This window comes from Rhizomucor pusillus (genome assembly GCF_041956525.1).
Source record: "Rhizomucor pusillus strain CBS 183.67 unplaced genomic scaffold VTP01scaffold_4, whole genome shotgun sequence".
Classification (NCBI taxonomy): Eukaryota; Fungi; Mucoromycota; class Mucoromycetes; order Mucorales; family Lichtheimiaceae; genus Rhizomucor; species Rhizomucor pusillus.
The window spans coordinates 1,337,380-1,356,983 of record NW_027192146.1 but is presented as its reverse complement, the minus strand read 5'-3'; the positions used below and the strand labels follow the sequence as shown (position 1 = coordinate 1,356,983).

Sequence of the window (19,604 nt, the reverse complement as noted above, 5' to 3'; positions counted from 1 at the left end):
GAGAGAGAGAGAGAGGGAAAGATAGTGAGTGAGTAACTGAAAGAATGTGAATGTAATACGTGAGACAGAAAAAGATCTTGTCGACGAAATGAATGACTGTATAGTACCGGTTATGTCGAGTAATTGTTGTATAAAACAAAATCGAAAAGGACTGGGATGGTGGGTGAAAACGGTCGTTGCAAAACGGGCTGGTGGTGCTACCCTTTTCTAGTAAATTACAAACTTGTCGTACTACATGTACATTATCCGGTTAATGTAACTGAAAGCATTGATCAAATATATCTGTATCCAACCTTGATAATAATTGGCGGTTCTTGAGTATTTGGACGAGATATTTCAGCTAGTTCACGACCAGCCTATTGAAAACAGTGAGTTTTGCATCCCTTTCTGATTTGCAGATCTGCAGATATATTGAAAAGTACTTACACTCCAAGTTGCGCCATTCATCAGACGGGTGAGGGCGATCTTGTTCTTGTTCAATTTCAGGGCATCGCGCACGCGCTCTGCCACGATATCCAAGTAAGCCGTTGTTAATGCACGCCACTCGACCATGACCGGATCATCCATCTCAAACATGGGTGCGACCTCGACTTTGGGCTGACCGGGCAGCAACGAGTTTCTGTGGTAATTTTCGATGCCACGTTCGTACTCGTGCTTTTTAAGAGCCAAGAAACCGGTATCTATCAACAATCCACCTATACAATCCATATGCTGTCAGCGGGTCGAGTTCTGAATGTCTACGGTGTATATTCATACCGTTTCGGACATCAGCGAGTGGAGTGAGCAACTCTGTGCCTTCAATGGTTGCACCCAACAGTCGTTCCATAGGCTCGATAAGTGAATAGATCAGCCATTGAGAAAGCCTGTGGAACGGCACGTAATGGTCTGTTGATTGCGGGTTGTCTGAATACTGGATGGCTCCGCAGGGGAAAGTGTCGCCGAGGCCAGAGATCCCGCCCTTGCCGTCGGCGCGTTCAGCGATGTACAGTTCGCCCATCGATTGCACGACGGGCCAGAGCGTCTCGAGAACGATCAAGGCACCCTTCTTAGTCTGAATGGTGGTCGGATGCTTAAGCAAGTAATCTGCGTGTATTTGTTTTAGCGCCGATACATTCTCAGCACAGATCCGCATCGTCTTTTTTGGTTGTCTTACCCATGAGGTTGCCTGGTCGTGGGACAGCGCCAGAGGACTGGAAATAATCCTCGCGGGAACGCAGGACGTTACCGAGATATCGCAAAATCTCTAATCTGTCTTCAAGTCCGATGAGGATATTGCGCTCGTTCACCTGGAAACCTTGTTTGAGGGTATCGATCGACAGTGACAGCAAGCCCTCAGCTGTGGCGTGCGCATTTAATATACATATATCATTACTACTCCACATGCAAGTATACTCACAGTCAACTCGATGAGGTTCCTTGACATCACTGGAGAATGCACCCGACATGAAGAGGTCCAGGACGGCGACTGCAATACCTTCGCTTCGTTTGTGCGTTCGACCGGTCACGTTTTCGCGGTATGACCAGTGGTTGCCTGCATCTGTATCCAAGAGGACGCCAACGACAAACAAGTCCAGAACCCGTCTGGTCTGTTCTGTCGCGTCAAATCCGAGACTTGCCCAGGAGTTGATGAGCTGCTGGATACGTGGACGACCGCCAGCATCAAAGTAGCGCCAGATTCCGTGCACAGGCATCTGATTGGGACTATCAAAGTCGCGCTTGATCAGAGAGACGACGAACGTGACAACGTCTTGCAACTTTGACGGATCAACATCAAAGTGTCGCAGACGATTACGCACGCCGGCTTCCTGTACACGAAAGCACCGCTCTCGTACAGCTCGCAGACTCAGGTGATATTCGTCAGTAGCAATGGTAGTAGGTGCCATTAATGTGAAAAGAAGAAAAATAAAGAGGAAAAAAGTATAACAAAATGTAAATGTATAAGTAAAGAAGAAAGGAACGAGGAGGCCCTGAGCGAGCTACAGTGATGGAAAAAGAAAAAGGGCAGGAGATGAGGGGGATCATGTCTCATTTTCAATATTTATTTTGAAAAAAAAGTGTTGTCTTGTCGATCTTTGCTTAAAATGAAGAAGACGGTCTTGATTTGCAGATCGTAGCCTTTTTCGGCTTGTGGTAAGGAACATATTGAAGAGATCGGGTGCTTTCCCACCAGCATACTCCGAACTTTTTAACTTCCCATTTTCTCGCTCTCCCTATCTCTCTACTGCTTTCTAGTTTAAACCGCCACGACACAGCTTAATCATCTTTTCAGCCGTATTATTCTTGTTGGATTCTCCAGGTAGCCAGGCTGTCTGTCAGACCAATAAGCTGGTTAACTATCCCCATCAGTATTAGATTCTATTATCCCACAGAAAAGATCGCATATCCAACGAGTTCTTATCGCATGAAAAAGTACTTACATCTATGAACTATATTTTTAGCCTCAGCTTTTCGTGGCGCCTGTCAAACAGTTGCATTGTGCTCTGCAGGGTTCCGACATATCAGACTTTTTGAGCTGTTATCCGGGAAGTATATACTCATAAAGTGCCCCATGGCTGCAAATCATTTGGATATACACGTTCGTTCGACAAGAAAGTTGATCAACCAGCACAATACAATGGGTTCGGAAGGCTTTAGAAGGATGCGTGCGGGTGTATCGTTGCTAAAAAGTTTAAGAGGCCCATTGTACAGCATGTGATAAGTATAATCCTTTGGCTCCCCTCGATGAATTGATGAAGCGGTCCATCCCACTATTCAAAGAATCAAAGCCTCTAAACGTAATATCTATATGATGGGCCGCATAGAGAGGTGCTATGAGCGGCATTATGTCGCAAGTGGTCCATTCTGTCAGTAAATCGGAATGTCTACGTGGAGTTGCCACTTTGAATAAACGTCAAAGCTCCTATGTTCTCGTTACAAGAAAAAGCCCATGCACATTCATTAAATGTACATATGCGCATATTGCAACAACAAATTGGGACAGACAGCTGTCTTAGTCCCAGAATGAAACATGCTTGTAGCTCTCTCTGTCTCTGCATGCAGCGTTACACTCCGCGAAGTTTAAAGCAATTCCGGTTTGGTCATCATAGAAATTCGCACACTAAGTTGCTTCTCTTTTCACTCCAACAATGTCCTTGCCAAAGATCGCCAAGCTCGCTCCTCAGACCACCGCGCTCTTCGTATGCGATATCCAGGAGCGCTTCAAGGGTATTATTTGGCAGTACCCCTCTGTCATTACAGTTGCCAACAAGATGGTAGGTAGAAGTACAAGAACGCATACACGCTGACAGGACAGAGCCATTGACTATACACTTTTTCGTTCGTCGTTTTAAAGATTAAAACTAGCAAGATCCTCGATATTCCTGTTATCGTCACCGAACAGTACCCCAAAGGTAAGATTCGCGCGCAAGCCGGTGGCGGGAGTAATGGTCTTGTATACTGACAAGGATCGCGTATTACACAGCATTCGGTCCCACCGTCCAAGAGCTGGATATCTCGGACGCCGCATTGACGCTTCAAAAGACAAAGTTCAGCATGTACGTTCCCGAGGTCGCTGAAGCCTTGAAGAAGTACAATACAAAGTCCGTAATTCTCGTTGGCATTGAAGTAAGCAAAAAAAAAAAAGAAACCGCTATATTTTTGTTCGGAAAGAGCCGGTCTCACTCTCTCTCACACACACCCGTTTATCCAAATAGAGCCACGTATGTGTTTTGCAGACCGCCTTAGACCTACTAGAAAACAACATTGACGTCCATGTCCTCGCCGACGGTGTCTCCTCTCAAAACCATGCAGAAATCGACATTGCACTTGCAGTAAGTCGACGAGCTGTGAAAAATTGCGCATATGCGCTTGACTAAAATCCATCTCAGCGTATGCGATCTGCTGGTGCCACCGTTACTACTTCCGAGTCCATGCTGTTCCAACTCGTCAAGGACGCCAAACACGAAAAATTCAAGGCTGTCAGCAGTCTGGTCAAGGAATATATGGAGGCTAGCAAAGTCAACAAGATCTTGCAAAAGGTCTCCGGTAGCTTGGGCGCCAATCTTTAATCTCTTTCTCTCCTCCACCTATTGTTTATAAATTAAAAGGAAGGATCGTCGTCGTCATGATTCAAAGCTCTTTTCCCAAAAACTGGTTTCCCGTTGCTGCTGCACAGCCTGCGTCGTCCTGGACTGAAATAGACTACGCATTGTGGCCTTAAAACCGGGGTAAAGCATTCCAATGTTCAGTTTCCACCATTGTCGGTTGTATTCCATATGTCGTTCGTATGCTGCGTCTAGGAAATCCTTGTAGAAGATGGATAGCGCTTCAGGCGTCACTTGCTTTCCTCGTTGTTTTACTAAGACATCCATCAGCTGCTTTCCATCATGCATATCTTTTTACGAATTGGAAGCTTACATTGCTCTTCGTATTCTGCTTTGGCTTGCAAGAACATTGAATTATTCCGTGTCCAGAAATCCTGATTGAATTCATCCACCCGTTGCTGCATTAACCGCCATTCCTTCTCCTATCATTTGCATTACATTGTCAGTTGAGGCCGGATAACCCAACTGTGCCGTGATACGTTACTGCTTCAGTCTCATCCGGTGGTATGTAATATCGAACAGGGCGTAAATTAGAAATCGGGTCAGGTGTGCCGATCATATCAGCTTGTATTGGTTGGAACAAATTCTCATGCTGCTTGGTGGCTTTCCGTTTGCCTGTAACAAAATATATAGTCAGCCAGACGTATGGACACGATCTTGCCATTGCTGTCACCTTTCACTGCAGCCGTGCTGTGTAATCGTCCTTGTATCGAAACAACATTTCGTCTTAACGGAAGCATTCGCTGTATAAAGCTTGTGAGAATGCACGCACAATGTCTAGCATTGATTTAGAACTTACCTGGCTCATTTGTTGGAGGTGGAGGGGGGAGGGGGAAACAAAAAAGTTAAAACTGGGATTGTGCGTTCTGAGTTTTGGTGGATGATTGAAAGTTTTAACCTGTGCGTTTCACACTTCAAGTTCCTGAAAGATGAAATATAATATATTTACAGAATTCAATTCAATTCAGTTCAATCATCATCTAAACATATTGGATCATCGCTATTATTTCCAGCAGTATTTGATTGATCAAATGCAGGCGGACGTTCATAATCATCTTCGTCATCATAGTAAGCATCCTCCCCTTCTTCTTCCTCTTCTCCTTCCTGTCCTTGCTCATCTTCGTATACTCCGTTGTATTGTTCTTGGTCATACTCTTCATCTTCGTAACCTTGCTCGTCTTCCGGGATTTCATACGCTTGGTCTCCATCCTGATATTCCTCAGAGTGCGGTTCAAGTAAATCGAGCGTTACTGAGCTCAGGAACCCGGGTATGCTCTGCCGTTGCGTGATGAAAGACTCGTATGATCCTTCTAGGCGTTCCCGGAATTGCTCGCGCTCAGTACCCAAGATCCGCACGGTTGCATCATTTTCTTCCTCCTCGTCCAAGTTGAACACGAAGCAAAGTTTCGCTTCATCCACATATACAGACCATAACCGCACAATCTGGCCGGATTCCAGTTCAATTCGGTAACCAAGCAGTTTCTGGATCGCGTCTCCTAACTCTTCAAACCTTCGCTCAAATACTTGGTTGAGTCGCAAGATTCGTTTATCTCTTTGAGCGACGACCTGCTTGAGTTCATCGATCTGACCGTGTAGATTATGAAGGGTAATCTTGGGTATCGTTACACGATCATTGCTCTCGTCGCTATCGTCATCATCGTTGTCTTCGCTGGTTGCTTGGTCCTCGTACATGCTTCGTTTGCGTTTCTTTTCAAAAGGTGTGGTCAGCACCGATTCCCTCATATCCTCAATTTGTTTCAAAAGTTCTGCATTCTCCTGCCGCAATCTTGTCAGTTGTTCCTTTCGTACGGCCTGCTCTTTCGAATAAGGATTGTCCTTCAACTCCAATATCCGCTCGTTGTCGCTCTCTTCACGACTGATTTCCGCTTCCTTGGATACTTCTTGTGCAGCTAGTGTTTCCTGATACTGTTTGATCAAGCTTTCAAGCTGTTCGATACGTTTCGTCATTGGCAATTGCGTGCTATCTTCTTGGTTTGTTGAAGAAGCCTCCTCTAGTTTACAAAGGTTCTAGACAAGTAAAAGAATAAGAATGAACAGTGTATAATTCAGATTTCTTTTTTTTCAAATTTGTACCAGTAATTGCTCTTCAAGCATATCACGATGCATCGCAATCATTTCTTTCTGGCGATTTAACGCTGTTTTTTCTGCTTCATCCAATTTTCCTTGCTTCTCGAGTCCTTTGACACGTGCTTTCAGTATTTCAATCTATTTTTCATGATCAGATTATGATATCGCTCCTTCAATGTTCCATCAACTCTTACATTTTCATTCAATTCCTGCTCGATTTCGTCGCGTTTCTTCAATTCATCATTCATCGTCTCCAAATTAATTTCTGCTGCTCGCAAAGCTGTCCGAGCTCGCGAGAAATTGAATAATAAATCTTGAGGTGTAACAAATTCCTTTGCTTCATCAGATTCAAAGTACTGTGCCCTTATGGGATGGTTACTACGTGGATTTTCTTTTGCTCAGGCGCCATCTCATCTTACCATTCCAGTTTCTCGGCTTTCAATTTGGCATTCTCGCTCTCAAGCTGTTTCGCCTTGTCAGATACTTGTCGAAGATCACGGACCTCACGCTCCAATCTGTGTTTCTCTTCAGCTAAAGCTTCAATGTTCGGATATCGCTTTTTGTACAGATCCAATTCTTTCGACAGCTTTCCGTTTGCCAGCTCGAGATCCCGCAACTGCGCAGATTGCACTACAATGTTTTTGCACGATCAGTAATTCAATGAGTTTTGGCAAACCTGAGGCCGGTATCATTTACACTTTAACTGTTCGTCCAATTCAGCTGTTATCCGCGCGTCATACGCGGCAGCGTTGACTTGAGTGAGCTGCTTTTGCAAGGAATTCACTTTCTCCAAAAGCTGTTTCTCACGTTGCTGTCCTTCAGCAATGAGCTGTTCTTGATATTGATTCTGTTCCTCAGCTATCTCTATGCGACGTTGCAAATCATCGACATTCGATTGCAGTTCGATTTCCTTGATTCTATACATTGATTTCTGCATCTCCTGTTCCTGTTGCGTTTCCTGGATTTTTGCTGCAAGTTCGGCATTTTCTCCTCTAAGTTTCGATATTGTATCGCGAAGTCCATCCTAAACATCCCATCATCGTTGAGTCGAAAACGTATTGATGTTTCTACGTTGCTTTTTCAATGATATTTACAGCAATTGATGCGTGTTCTGTTTTGATCAGTTGTAATGTTTTCGCCGCCTCTTGCGACTTGTTCGTATGATACACTGCTCGTTCTTTTGCTTCCTAAAATGCGCAACACATGTAAGCAAACTTTCCCTTAAGCTTCTCGATTGCAAAACTTGCATTCTTCTCTCTGAGCAACGTTGCTATTTCGGTCTTCAAATCGTTGCGTTCGATCTCGAAAGCCTGGATCATTGCGTCTCGTTCAAGTCGGGTCGTGGTGAGCGCTCGGCGCAGTTCCTCAAGTTGTCGCTCAACATTAAGTACTCGTTCTATTTTTTCCTTTATAAGTCGTTGCTTGTCTGAAACGACAAAAGAGTATATTACCTTCTTGAATAATGTCGGCAAGTAATTGTTGTCGTAACTCTGATTCAGCAGGTCGATCTGGTGCTATGTCTGGAAATTCCTCCGCCGGTCCCTGCAACGATAAGTACCAAGGTTTAATCTTTTGAACATTCGAAAGAAAGCAAAGTTTGATTCATACATCTTCGTTAGCAGTATACGTAGGCATTTTCCAAATGCGGAGGAAGAGGAGGAACGCCGCGGGAAAGACACGAGGCTGCAGGTGGTACTTATTCAATACTTCGCCCCGCACAAATTCATAATGCGCTAATCACCGCGTCTTCTGACACTTTCAAGATCTTTCCATTACCCAATGCTGTTTTCAGCTGCAATAATGATAGAAAGTGAAGGGTCTAATCATGGACCATCAATCATTCCAATATGTGCTCGTCTCATGCAGTAATAGTTCATTAAGTAGCTTAGCATATGATCCTTGAATATGTATAAACTTTGATCAACTATTGCCGTAATGGGCTTAAATAGACGGGCTGGCAGGGTGAGCAAAAAGCTACGGCAAGTCTTTCCCGATTCCGGGTCGGTCATTGTTGTGTTACCTACTTTTTCCTGCGCTTTTGACACGAAACCGAAATGGCAGAAGCACCCTTATGCAAATGCAATGAACCAGCAATTCAATTGACAGTGAAAAAGGACAGTCCAAATAAGGGTCGCCAGTTCTGGAGGGTAAAGAAAAAATCAGAGCAACGTCGTTTGCATGATCACTCATTTGACGGATCGTGATCACGGACCACATATAGTGTAAAGCACAAAGGTGCAAGTACTTTGCGTGGGATTCTCCTGCACTCCAAAAGACGGCTCCTCCTCGTGCTACTGCGCCTGCTGCTGCAAGTACGAGCAGCAACACCCGTCCAGAAACAGCGACCAGTGACAACAATTCACACCAAGTCTTTCAGAAAACGCAAATAAGGTTTGCATTGTATTCTCAGGATGAAATCAGCATATCAATGCGGTACAACCAGCACCTTCTACCCATTCTTCGAAGTATTCCCGGTAGCAAGTGGAATGCCGATAAATATGTGTGGACCATTCCTGCCACCACAGCTTCATATACACAGGCAATTGAAGCGTTGTCGCTGAATACCTCGCGAGTTAGCACAGAAGTAACGCCCTTGCCGGACGCAGTCGTCCGAGTATTGGAAAATGAACTCAAATTGGATGCATTTGACACTGCAGCGAGAATGCATGAAATCGAAACATGTCAATTGTGGCAAGTACTCAAGGAGTTCCAGCGTAAAGGCGTAGCAGAAGCCATCAAACGTGGAGGACGTATGCTCTTGGGCGACGAAATGGGCCTTGGCAAAACAGTCCAATCTCTTGCTATCGCGCGAGCTTACAAGGATGAATGGCCGGTTCTTATCGTCTGCCCTTCTTCCTTGCGCCTCACATGGAAAGCAGAAATTCAACAATGGCTGGAAATACCCGATGATGAGATACATGTATCATTCAAAGGCGCAGATGTTACAAGTATCCAAGAAAGCAAGACTACCATTGCTGGCAACGCCAAGCGGCTCAAAACGAATACAATGAGATTTCACATCGTCAGTTACGACCTAGCAACCCGGGAAGTCGATACCATAAAAGCCAAATCATACAAAGTAATCATTTGTGATGAGAGCCATTATCTCAAAAACCCAATGGTAATAGCATTTCTTGGGATATGCAGCTCTCAACTGAACTCAATTCCTGGTGTATTTATAGACAAAACGCAGCAAGGCTCTTATCCCATTGCTTCAGAAATCGGAACGGACTATACTCTTGTCTGGCACACCGGCGTTCGCCAAACCGATCGAACTTTATGCACAAATCATAGCAATCAGACCGAAGCTTTTCAAGAACTTGACAGAGTTTGGCCGCAGATACTGCAATGCGAAGCCTGGCCCGTTTGGCATGGACTACAGAGGTAATGAATTACCTTTTAGATGATTCATGGATCTTCACTTGTGATATCGAATACACTCTGTAGGTGCTGCAAATCTGACAGAACTCCACTATATCCTTGATAAATGCATCATGCTTCGACGCCTGAAATCCGACGTTGGTCTCGAGTTACCAGAAAAGACACGACAGACAGTGCTGATGAACATTAGCGAAAAAGACAAGCGTGTCATGCAGCAATTCAGAGCGGAGCTCACGAGGTTGACAAGAACTCAGACCGACGAGGCGAGATTCCAGCAACAGAAACTGCTTCTGGATATGGTAAATTTAGATTACTACAGAAAATATGCATCCCGCCTATCTATATTAACTTTAACGACGAAGTATATCCGGTCTGGTATGGCCAAGAAAGGCCCAATCAATGAGTATCTGGAAGATCTCTTGGATAGCACTGACAAGAAGATGATTGTATTTGCGTTTCACATGGACATGCTGAATTCCATAGAGGAGACCATGAAAGCGCGGGATGTAAGCAAAGAAAAAAGGAAAGGCACATGTCAACAATAGGCTTGACATTGAATTGGCTTTCTTATTAAGGTGGAATACATACGTATTGATGGAAGTACAGACCCACATATACGGCAAGATTTATGCTCACAGTTTCAAAAGTCGGATGGCAACGTCAGAGTTGCCATCATGAGCATAGTGATAAGCGTCGGTTTGACTTTGAGTGCAGCCGATATAGGTAACTTCGCCTTACAGTTTGCAACGATGACTCCAGTTTATCTGACACAAAAGGATTCCTAGTCGTATTTGCAGAATTGTATTGGACGCCGTCGCAGCTGTTGCAAGCAGAAGATCGCGCTCACGTAAGTTGCAAACTATGAATATATAGGTTCTGCTACCATGGACGATGTTTTAACGAAACTTTTGCAGCGACTCGGCAGAGTGGGACCGGTCAATGTAAGATACATTCTAGCGCTGGATACATTGGATGGAGTGCAATGGCCCTTGGTAAAGAAGAAACTCAAAATCGTCGGTCAAGCGATTGGTAAGTGCTAGCTAACCAAAGCAGCGATATACCTCTGCTAAAGATTTTTCTTTTCACTTTGAAGACAACAGCGTTAGCAAAGTCAACATTGATGAAGATGACAGTTCCGAGTTACCAAACTTGGCAGAGTTGGCAGCATTGTCAAAGGAATAATAATTTGGTGAATTTGCGAAAAAAAAAGAATTTACATAGGAAATGGACTTTTGCATGTTGTATTTGAGAGAGAAGTATTTGCGAAAAATAAACAAGCAATATATATAAATATATACGTATATAAAACGTTTAGCATTAAAGGCAGTGCTTATTTTAACTATATGTTGGTTGCAAGGTCCAGCCATTAGCAGTTGCAATTAAATTAGCTTCTTGCTCGTAAGCTTGAAGCGCTCTCTCCACCATCCGCACAGCAGTCATGAGTGCAACAGCATCGCCTGTGGGAGAGAGAAATGTGAATACACTATTCCGCTTTCTGTATAAGTCATGGATCTATAATTTACCTTGTTGTTGGATAAAGCTCACACGGACAGTCCGTGGCTTATTTAAAGGCTGGGGCGGTATGCTAACATCTAGTTTGAAGCGTAGATGGATCGGTTTCGTTGTTGTATCTGCCAACCAAAATGAACGCTTGAGTGTGCTATATTTCGGGGGAGAGACAACGATTAATGCATCCTTACCGTTTCCAGGTAACGTCATTTCGCCCTTGCGTCGAATGTGACCATCGCTATCCTGCCTCTCTATAATCATACCATCCATGCACTGGAAGGAGGTATGCATATGTTAATAAACTGAGCATCTTAAATTTACTAGTTCAAGGGAGATGGTTGTGTACCTCTTCTAGCACCTGGCTAATTTTTCCAATAGCTTCACGTTCATCTCTCGCAGCGCAATCGATGGAACATACCTAAAAAGAAGCATTTTAGCATTTAAAACCTATTGATCGCGTCATCTGCAGCAGCGCACGAACCCTCGGCTGTTTAAAGTGGAACAGGCCGGGTAACCACGACGATAACCGTGGACTACCAGCTGACGTTGTTACGTGCCGCGATGAATGTGCTGTCCGTGGCTGGCACGCAAGCGACGCTGACACGTTTTGCATCAGAGGATGTGACGGCACATTGTTTTTCCTTGAGGACGAGGAAGCGATGGTGTATGGGGAGCCTGGTTGCTGCTGTTGCTGCTGCTGCTCAAACTGGGCATGATAGTCGACCATCATGTCGTGTTGGACAGGTGGAGGCATGGATAGCCGGTGGGATGCTTTGGGCGATTTGAGCATCGGCTCCACCCTGCTCCTTTGCAGCAGATGCTTGAATTTGTTCACCTTGGAGGATGACGGGGTGCCAATGTCCTGGTGATGTAAACGGATATCTGGAGAGTACTGCGGTGCTGGTGCTGGTGCTTGGGTGTATTGGGCATAGCTGGCGGCCGATGGCTGCCTTAAATGATGTCGCTGTTGTTGATGAGAAGTTGGAGGAGGAGGATGGTGGCAGGAAGATGATGCATACGCTGCTTCGTAGCCTCGCGGATGGAACGGTGAACTACGCATAGCATGGCTGACGGGAACCCGGGGTGATAGCATGTGAGCAATGTGCATATGTTGCTGTTGGTGTTGTTGCGGTGGTGGTGGTTGGTGCTGTTGCTGGAACTGAGGAGGATAGGCATAGGCATAGTATTGATGCGGTTGTACCTGCGGTTGGGGATGTAAATGTTGCTGGGGGCTGTTTGGATAATGCTGTGAAGAAGTCGGAGGAGGAGGATAAGGCAGATGTATTTGCGGTTGCTGTTGATGTTGCATAGGAGAATATTGAGGGTCCATATGATACATTCCGTATCGCTTAACAGGCATTTGTTGCTGTGCTGACCTATTTACTGCGCGGCGATGCATTGAAGGCGATCCACCACCCGCTGCGTTCTGATGGCGCCACACGGTTTCCTGTCGCTGGTGCGGATGCTGCACTGCGTACGGCCATTGACTCGGCGGTCGCGGTGATTTGCTTACTCGTGAGAGGTCTACTCGTGATTTCTCGTAGCCGAGGTCACCGCGTATTACAATAGGCTTTGGAGGCACGGGCGGTGGTGTATCCTCTTCCGGCGCATCTTTCTCTTCTGTTCTAATTGGCTGCAAGTGACTAGGACTATTGTGCCGAGGGAACTGTTGCGGCTGCAGCGAGTGTCTTTGTGGTCCGGGAGACATGGCAGCAGCAAACGAGGTCGACTGTTCTTCTTTCTCGGCAATCTTGTGCATCATATCATCGAGTCCCGCCAAAGGTGCCTTGTTTGGTGCCACGCATATCGTCGCCGGCCGTCTTCGCTTGGCTGGAGAGGCTAATTCAAAAATGCAATGTTTGGATTGGACATCCAGTTTGCGAGGCATGCTTGCTTGCTTTACTTACCCACAGGGGTTTCCTCTTCGTGATCATGTTGCCAGTAACTGTTTGCATGGCGCTGAAGCAAAACATATGTCACTTTTTGCATGTTATATCTGACGCAATGGTTAGTAATTTGCTAATGAATTTAAGCAATAATGATGGCTATCTTACTCATCGTTCAGCAAGGCATCAATGACTTGCTCCGTGGTCAAATCCGTCCATAATACTTTTAATGTTTCTAGCAGCCGCTCGTCAATTTCAGAAGCATCCGATACTGGTCGACCAATTTCGCTGGCGCTTGGAGGATCTGGCAAGATGGATGGATTCGGTGCTGGTTCCTCATTAAACCACGGGTGTTCCTGCACTTGCTTCATCTTGCAAGTGCTGCTGATTTAGCAAAACATGTGCTGTCGTTTTTTTTATTTGGTACTAACCGTGAATCTCTTCTCCGGCTGGATAACAAGGATCTTTTGAATCAAGTCTCGAGCACTCTCGGATATATGGTCAGGCATTTTGTATTTCCCAATCTTGACCTACTGATATTTTAATGCAATTGCCCTCTTTTGCTGAGCTGTTGATGTACCTTGTTGAGCAGTTCGCGAATATTATCGTCATCGAATGGCAAATGCCCACAAAGAAGGGCATAGAGTATAATACCGCAAGACCATATATCAGATGCCGACCCATTGTACGGGACTCCCTATTCATTTTTCAAAAAGTATTTAGAGGTCTTGTTATCCAAGGGGCAACGCAGCAACAATAATATCTTACAGTTACAATTTCCGGACTTGCATAGTGCGGTGATCTTGCATTGGAGGGAAAAGACACGGTAAATAATTGCCGGATGTAATGGACTCTGCATATATATATATATATATATTTATATATATAAGAACATCGACCTACCCGCAACTCGTTTCCAAAAGAGACCCGGTAGGTTGGAGTGAAGCCATACCAAAGTCTGCAATTTTGATATTCTTGTCCTTGTCCAGCAATAGATTCTCGGGTTTTAAATCTCGATGGCTATCCCGCACGAAGATTAGCCTAGCTTGAGACTCTGGCAAAAGAATACACGTGCATTTGGGAGAGAGGGAAGGGAAGACGATATTTACCATATTAAATGTCGATGGCAATAGTCGAGGCCAAAAATGATCTGCTGAAAGTATTTGCGGGCTTCATGTTCCGGCAATCTGCCCTGAGACACGAGGTATTCGAATAATTCTCCGCCTTGCACATATTCCAGCACTAAATACCTGGGTTCCAAGAAAAATGGGCCAACGTGGTTAATACTCGTTAGCGTAAACCCTCCAAAGTATCAACGAATACGCACAGGTTGGGCGAATCAGACAGATCAATGACGTCCAAGAGACTCATAATGTTGGGATGGTGGATCAGCTTCATGACCGCAATTTCGCGCTTGACAGCCCGTTCAACGGAAGCATTGGACGCGAGGTGAGATTTTGAAATGATCTTGATAGCAACTTTCTCGCCGGAAACTTTGTGGATACCGAGCTTTACACGCCCTTGAATGAGAACAGTGTCAGTCAACCTGTTTGTCGCACATATTTCATATCTTTCCCCAAATGCGCTCTCGCTCTCCCGCCCGCTCCGCCAATACATCCAGACACACACAGTCTCTTTCTCTTGATTGTTTGTTTGGAGGGTAGCGGGGCGGTGTGGGGGCGAATATGTATATAATGTATGTGTATATATTGTGTGTACCTGACGAGCCTTTGCCTAGTGTTTTACCTAGCCAATAATCGCCGACTTCTTTGCGCCGCTTGCCAGGCGAGGTGACACTCGTTGGACTAAATGTAGGTGGTGGAGGCTGGAGGTTCTGGCCGTAATGCTGACGTTGATTATTGTTGCTAGGGGATGCAGGCGGTTTGACAATGATTCTTCGCTGTGGTGCAGGAGAAGCTATAGGGATGATGGGTGGATTGAAGGTAGGCATGACGAATGATGGAATCTAGTAAAGTAAGAGGAAAGGGAAAAAGCAAAGAGAAGCTGCAAGGACCTGGGAATTCAAGTGATCGGAAAAAAGCAAGGTTTCGATAGTAATAAGTGAACCGGATGCTCAGGGAATAATCGCAAAATGATGCGAAGCCCTCGGATATTAAAACACGCTGAGGGGAGGAGGGAGCTAAAAACAGTCAGTGAGCGAGAGAGGGTGTGTATGTGTGCACGAAGGAAAAAGAAAAAAGAAAGAGAGAGGGGATGCACAGCAGCGTACGTGCGTGCGTGAGCCAGCGGCGCGTGTCCTATCGTTTTTTACAATCACGTTGTAAAGAGAGAAAGCGCGGGTTAACGCAGCAACCATCAGCTAGGAATGTAAACTGGATCGGGATGGGAATGTATAGTCCTTTTTTCCCTTTCTTTATTTTCTTTAGAGACAAGGTCTCTCCCAGCCTGTGAGTCTTACCATCCACAGTGTTCTCTTCTCGTCTTTTTTTTTCCTATTCCTCTCCCGCATGTGCATTTATTCATGCATCAATCATTTACATGTTTGTGGAGGCATAATAAGAAAAAGTTGTATCACAGCTCTCTTGATCTTGGGGACAATTCCGGTTTTGCCACAAGCATGGAAACCCGACGTAATAAACGAATGTGCCTGACTTTTACAGGGTGGCCAAAATCAAATTCAGGGCATGACTGACTGACTGACGATATGCCATTTTGTCACCGGAATATATTCTATGTAAAGATGTTGGTTCTGACATACGTGTATACATCAATGGACGATCAATTAAGGAAAACAACTCAACGTCAATGCATCAAGGTCTGCGTCCTAAAGTAAATGTGATAGCAAGGCCAATGTTGCGCCATATTTTATCATGGCCAACAGCAAATATAGCAAGATAACACAGGAAGATCCGCACCGTATGCTACGACAATTATCCAAGGAGAACCTTCACAGTGATTTAAATAACTAACATGCATGTACGGCTATGTAGTTTGTGGAATAAAAAAAATTCCATTGACGAGACAGGAGGGAGAGGAGCTTTTGACACATGAAAAACTGTATATGTGTATGCTTGGAAACCCCGCCGATCTCAAAGCAGTCGGGGTAATTACCGATTGTAGGATTCTCCTTTCTGTTTTGCCGCCAATGTCAACCAAACATTCATTCCCTCCTTTGAAGAATGACCTGCTGCTCCGCGCAGCTCGAGGTACTGGCTGTAGTGACGAGTGACATGAGAAAAGAGTGCGCTTCTGAGCACCGATCGGTTGCGATCGCTCTAGGAGAACAGGTGGAGCGCGTGCCGGTGTGGATTATGAGACAAGCTGGCCGGTACTTGCCAGGTACGACGGACACACAAAAAATTATTTGCTTACACAATGGAATTATACCATTCGTGAATGTTTACAAACTTTTTTGGCAGAATTTCGAGAACTACGAAAGCACCACAGCTTTTTTGAAATCTGCCGCACTCCCGAACTTGCTTGCGAACTGACTTTGCAGCCAATTGACAGGTATGGAAGCCTCTTGGATGGCTCCATCATCTTTTCCGATATTCTGGTTATCCCACAAGCATTGGGTCTCGAGGTTGAAATGGTCGAAGGTCGCGGCCCTGTCTTCACAGATCCTCTCGTTGAACCGGCTGACATGAAGCGGCTGAAAATGAACATTGATGTTGAAAAGGAACTCGGCTATGTATATAAAGCGATTACATTGACGCGACACAAACTGGATGGTCGAGTTCCACTGTACGGCTTCATTGGCGCTCCGTGGACATTGATGGCATACATGATTGAAGGAGGTGGCAGCAAGACGCTGTCCAAGGCCAAGAGCTGGCTCTGGAAATACCCCAAAGAATCGCATGAATTGTTGCAAAGAATTACAGACGTCGCCGTTGAGTTCTTGGTCGGACAGGTTGAAGCAGGAGCACAGGTACGGATTAGATATTTTACTTGCTTTCAAACCACTTTAATAACCACACTTTATTTTTCGCTCTTCTAGTTATTGCAAGTGTTCGATTCATGGGCTGGAGAATTGGCACCGCACGATTTCCGGGCGCATTCACTGCCATACATTGAACAGATTGCCGCCAGAGTCAAAGAACAGTTAGCCGCACGTGATCTCCCCAGCGTACCAATGACCATTTTTGCAAAGGGTGCCTGGTTCGCATTGGAAGACTTGACAGATATTGGATACGAGGTCGTATCCCTTGATTGGACTATTGATCCAGAATACGCACGCAAAGTCACCAAGGACAAGGTTGTTCTGCAAGGAAACATGGACCCATCTGTTCTGTACGGCGGCTTTGATGCCATCAGAGAAACGGCAACAAACATGGTTAAAAGATTCGGCAAAGATAGCAAACATATTGCTAATTTGGGACACGGTATCTTGCCTACCGTTGACCCAGAGGCGCTTCGCGTTTACCTGGAAACTGTACAAAACGTTTCGGCCGGAATCCGCAGTAACTAGATTGTTCCCCATAGCTGTTATGTAAAAGATTCCATTTGATTGTTCTTGTTTCGTGTGGTTATCATCTAATAATATTCCAAAGAAACAAAAAGAAGCATTCCGAGCAAATGCATTTTGCATTGAGGCTGTTTGTTTGACGCCACTTAACATATATTGCTTTTACTAGCAGCTGCACCAGACGAATGGAGCATCCTAGCTTTATAAGTATCTGGGGCTATTCTCACGTTCGTCTTAAAACTTGAGGTAGGGAAAAACAGGTAATTATACATCGTATTTATGGAAAAAAATTGACTTGAATCGGCTAATTTGTATGCTACTTTCAGCTTATTATACCGATAAGATGGACTAAACCTTTGAGAAATTCAATGGCTATTGTAGCCTTCATGCTGTTCACTGTTGCTGTCCACGCGATTGACAATATACCACCTGTCTCGCCTTTCTCTAACCCGGATATCCTTACAAGCAAGTATCCGTTGGACGTGGTCGACGAAGCAGGATTGTCCGGGATACAGTACGTCGAATCCATCTACTTCCTTGCCGCTCCCTGAGTCAAAGGAGACACGACCGAATGAAATTTGGAGTTACAGTACTGGGTCGTTCGTGGATCTATGCACTTCCTCTATTATGAAAAATTGATTTCATGCGCAAACGAGGAACGGAAAATCTACATGACGGACACAGACGATGCAAGAAGTAATATTAGCATCATTCAAATCTATGATACGACCAACAAGAAATGGGGAACTTCTATAGTATTGGACAAACTGCTTTCATTGCAAAAACTAATACTGTATGCAGACAAGATATTGTTCTTGCGATTGGTAAAGTTCACTCACTCAACAGCTCATATGGCGTCATCTACGTATGATAATTGACCCTTCGAAATGAATATCCACCATCGCCATGTCTCCTTTCTTGATGAAAGTATTTTCCTGGGATTTTCGCAATGTCGTTCTTGTCCCCTTTCTTCTATTGTCTTCTGTATAAAATGCACGTGTCTCTAGTCCTTTCCTTTGGATGCTTTATGCTGTGAATGCTGTGTAACTTGCATGTTGCTATTGTAAATTACCCAGTTGCCGGATTTGTCCAGCTTTTTTCTTGCTTCGTATACCCTCAAAACCTCACTTGGTACTTTTATATGTGAGCGACTATCTTTTGTCTTGAATTCCGTTTCTTCAGATTTCAAGGATTCCATGGAAACTCGCCTCGTCTCATACGGTCGATTTTTCGTCGAGTTAGATTAAAAAGTTTGACGGAGTCTAGACACAGCTCGGAAGGGCTGTTCCGTCGGATCAAACCCAGTAAAACGTATAAAAGGGAGGCATTCCTCGCGCCCTTTTTTCTGCTTCTTTATCCCTTTCATTATCTCTTGGCCGGGTGGGTGGGCCCACTACATCTGTAATTGCCCTTTTGACATTGGCTCTTCCGAGGATGGTCTGTGGTCCACTGGCTGCACACTGGAGGAAGAGCCTGGCCTTTCATTGCCGTCATCGTGGGGTTTGTAGTGGGAGTTAAGCGTTTCGTTCCCTGCAAGCTACTTTGGCTCTGGCTTGCAGGTTTTCAGCACGTTAGCTTGAAATTAATAATGAAAATGAATATGAAAATGGGCCTTTGGTCCTTTGGGTGTGCGGTGGATGTTTGGCTGACGAGTCTTTGATCCTTTTGGTCGTAGAAGACGGTCAGTTTTTAGTCTCTTGACTTTAGCTAGTGATGTTCGTCCTGTCTTGTAATTCTGCCTGTATTGACTTTGATCTTGTTCCTTCAACGATCAGTAAGCTCCTCTTGATTCGATCTTTGAATAAACTCAGATCTGGCCGTGCTACTTTGCTACACCGTTGGCAGTTGTTTACTTTGTTGTATGTCCTAAAGAAAAGAACGTGAACATACCTAAAAAGGGTCGTCTTGCCACTGCAATGAACCCTTTAGCGTAGTACTTTCTGAAGAAACTTTTATACCTATTCGGTATATCTGTCTACGCGACAGTTTCTGAATGTGCGTCGTTTATAGCTTTACAAACGAAAGAATGCCTGTCACAAATTCTAAGCATCCAACAGCGTCAAATATATTTTTTCAAGTAAGAAATGAACGCAAGTGCAGTTTTATTCATTCTACAACCTTGTCCTGGCGCTGACGACTAAATTAAAAATAGGACAGCAAAAACGGTTAGCCGAAGTAGTAAGATGCTGGCTACTGAAAATTATCTCTCTCGCTTGCATAACATATATTTGA

General features: G+C 44.8%; 8 protein-coding genes across 8 annotated transcripts; 4 read left to right on the top strand and 4 right to left on the bottom strand.

The window, feature by feature from the left end:
• Positions 1-207: 207 nt before the first annotated feature.
• Positions 208-1,883, bottom strand: VTP01DRAFT_7851 (uncharacterized protein; the record flags this gene model as incomplete). The annotated part of the gene is made up of 6 exons (XM_069386908.1): positions 208-231; positions 294-356; positions 427-695; positions 757-1,083; positions 1,154-1,336; positions 1,397-1,883. 6 exons carry the CDS (start codon positions 1,881-1,883, stop codon positions 208-210), a joined length of 1,353 nt encoding a protein of 450 aa, XP_069242316.1.
• Positions 1,884-3,125: 1,242 nt separating this feature from the next.
• VTP01DRAFT_7850 (uncharacterized protein) lies at positions 3,126-4,046 on the top strand (the record flags this gene model as incomplete). The annotated part of the gene is made up of 5 exons (XM_069386907.1): positions 3,126-3,251; positions 3,332-3,389; positions 3,461-3,603; positions 3,693-3,809; positions 3,867-4,046. The coding sequence occupies 5 exons, from the start codon at positions 3,126-3,128 to the stop codon at positions 4,044-4,046; spliced, it is 624 nt and encodes a 207-aa protein (XP_069242315.1).
• A 54-nt stretch (positions 4,047-4,100) lies between these two features.
• Positions 4,101-4,890, bottom strand: VTP01DRAFT_7849 (uncharacterized protein; the record flags this gene model as incomplete). Its single annotated transcript, XM_069386905.1, has 5 exons — positions 4,101-4,336; positions 4,396-4,504; positions 4,567-4,697; positions 4,756-4,825; positions 4,882-4,890. The coding sequence occupies 5 exons, from the start codon at positions 4,888-4,890 to the stop codon at positions 4,101-4,103; spliced, it is 555 nt and encodes a 184-aa protein (XP_069242314.1).
• Positions 4,891-5,051: 161 nt separating this feature from the next.
• Positions 5,052-7,805, bottom strand: VTP01DRAFT_7848 (uncharacterized protein; the record flags this gene model as incomplete). The annotated part of the gene is made up of 9 exons (XM_069386904.1): positions 5,052-6,110; positions 6,177-6,308; positions 6,365-6,533; positions 6,590-6,800; positions 6,867-7,194; positions 7,265-7,357; positions 7,418-7,566; positions 7,622-7,712; positions 7,779-7,805. 9 exons carry the CDS (start codon positions 7,803-7,805, stop codon positions 5,052-5,054), a joined length of 2,259 nt encoding a protein of 752 aa, XP_069242313.1.
• Positions 7,806-8,224: 419 nt separating this feature from the next.
• VTP01DRAFT_7847 (uncharacterized protein) lies at positions 8,225-10,733 on the top strand (the record flags this gene model as incomplete). Its single annotated transcript, XM_069386903.1, has 9 exons — positions 8,225-8,317; positions 8,392-9,291; positions 9,353-9,554; positions 9,618-9,850; positions 9,914-10,057; positions 10,127-10,274; positions 10,337-10,398; positions 10,466-10,580; positions 10,645-10,733. 9 exons carry the CDS (start codon positions 8,225-8,227, stop codon positions 10,731-10,733), a joined length of 1,986 nt encoding a protein of 661 aa, XP_069242312.1.
• Positions 10,734-10,886: 153 nt separating this feature from the next.
• Positions 10,887-14,897, bottom strand: VTP01DRAFT_7846 (uncharacterized protein; the record flags this gene model as incomplete). The annotated part of the gene is made up of 14 exons (XM_069386902.1): positions 10,887-11,008; positions 11,075-11,182; positions 11,252-11,333; positions 11,407-11,478; positions 11,542-12,899; positions 12,968-13,056; positions 13,115-13,317; positions 13,378-13,476; positions 13,527-13,643; positions 13,715-13,748; positions 13,850-13,966; positions 14,056-14,196; positions 14,274-14,466; positions 14,666-14,897. 14 exons carry the CDS (start codon positions 14,895-14,897, stop codon positions 10,887-10,889), a joined length of 2,967 nt encoding a protein of 988 aa, XP_069242311.1.
• Positions 14,898-16,052: 1,155 nt separating this feature from the next.
• VTP01DRAFT_7845 (uncharacterized protein) lies at positions 16,053-17,375 on the top strand (the record flags this gene model as incomplete). Its single annotated transcript, XM_069386901.1, has 4 exons — positions 16,053-16,113; positions 16,187-16,246; positions 16,327-16,835; positions 16,905-17,375. The coding sequence occupies 4 exons, from the start codon at positions 16,053-16,055 to the stop codon at positions 17,373-17,375; spliced, it is 1,101 nt and encodes a 366-aa protein (XP_069242310.1).
• A 182-nt stretch (positions 17,376-17,557) lies between these two features.
• Positions 17,558-17,923, top strand: VTP01DRAFT_7844 (uncharacterized protein; the record flags this gene model as incomplete). The annotated part of the gene is made up of 2 exons (XM_069386900.1): positions 17,558-17,599; positions 17,699-17,923. The coding sequence occupies 2 exons, from the start codon at positions 17,558-17,560 to the stop codon at positions 17,921-17,923; spliced, it is 267 nt and encodes an 88-aa protein (XP_069242309.1).
• Positions 17,924-19,604: the final 1,681 nt, after the last annotated feature.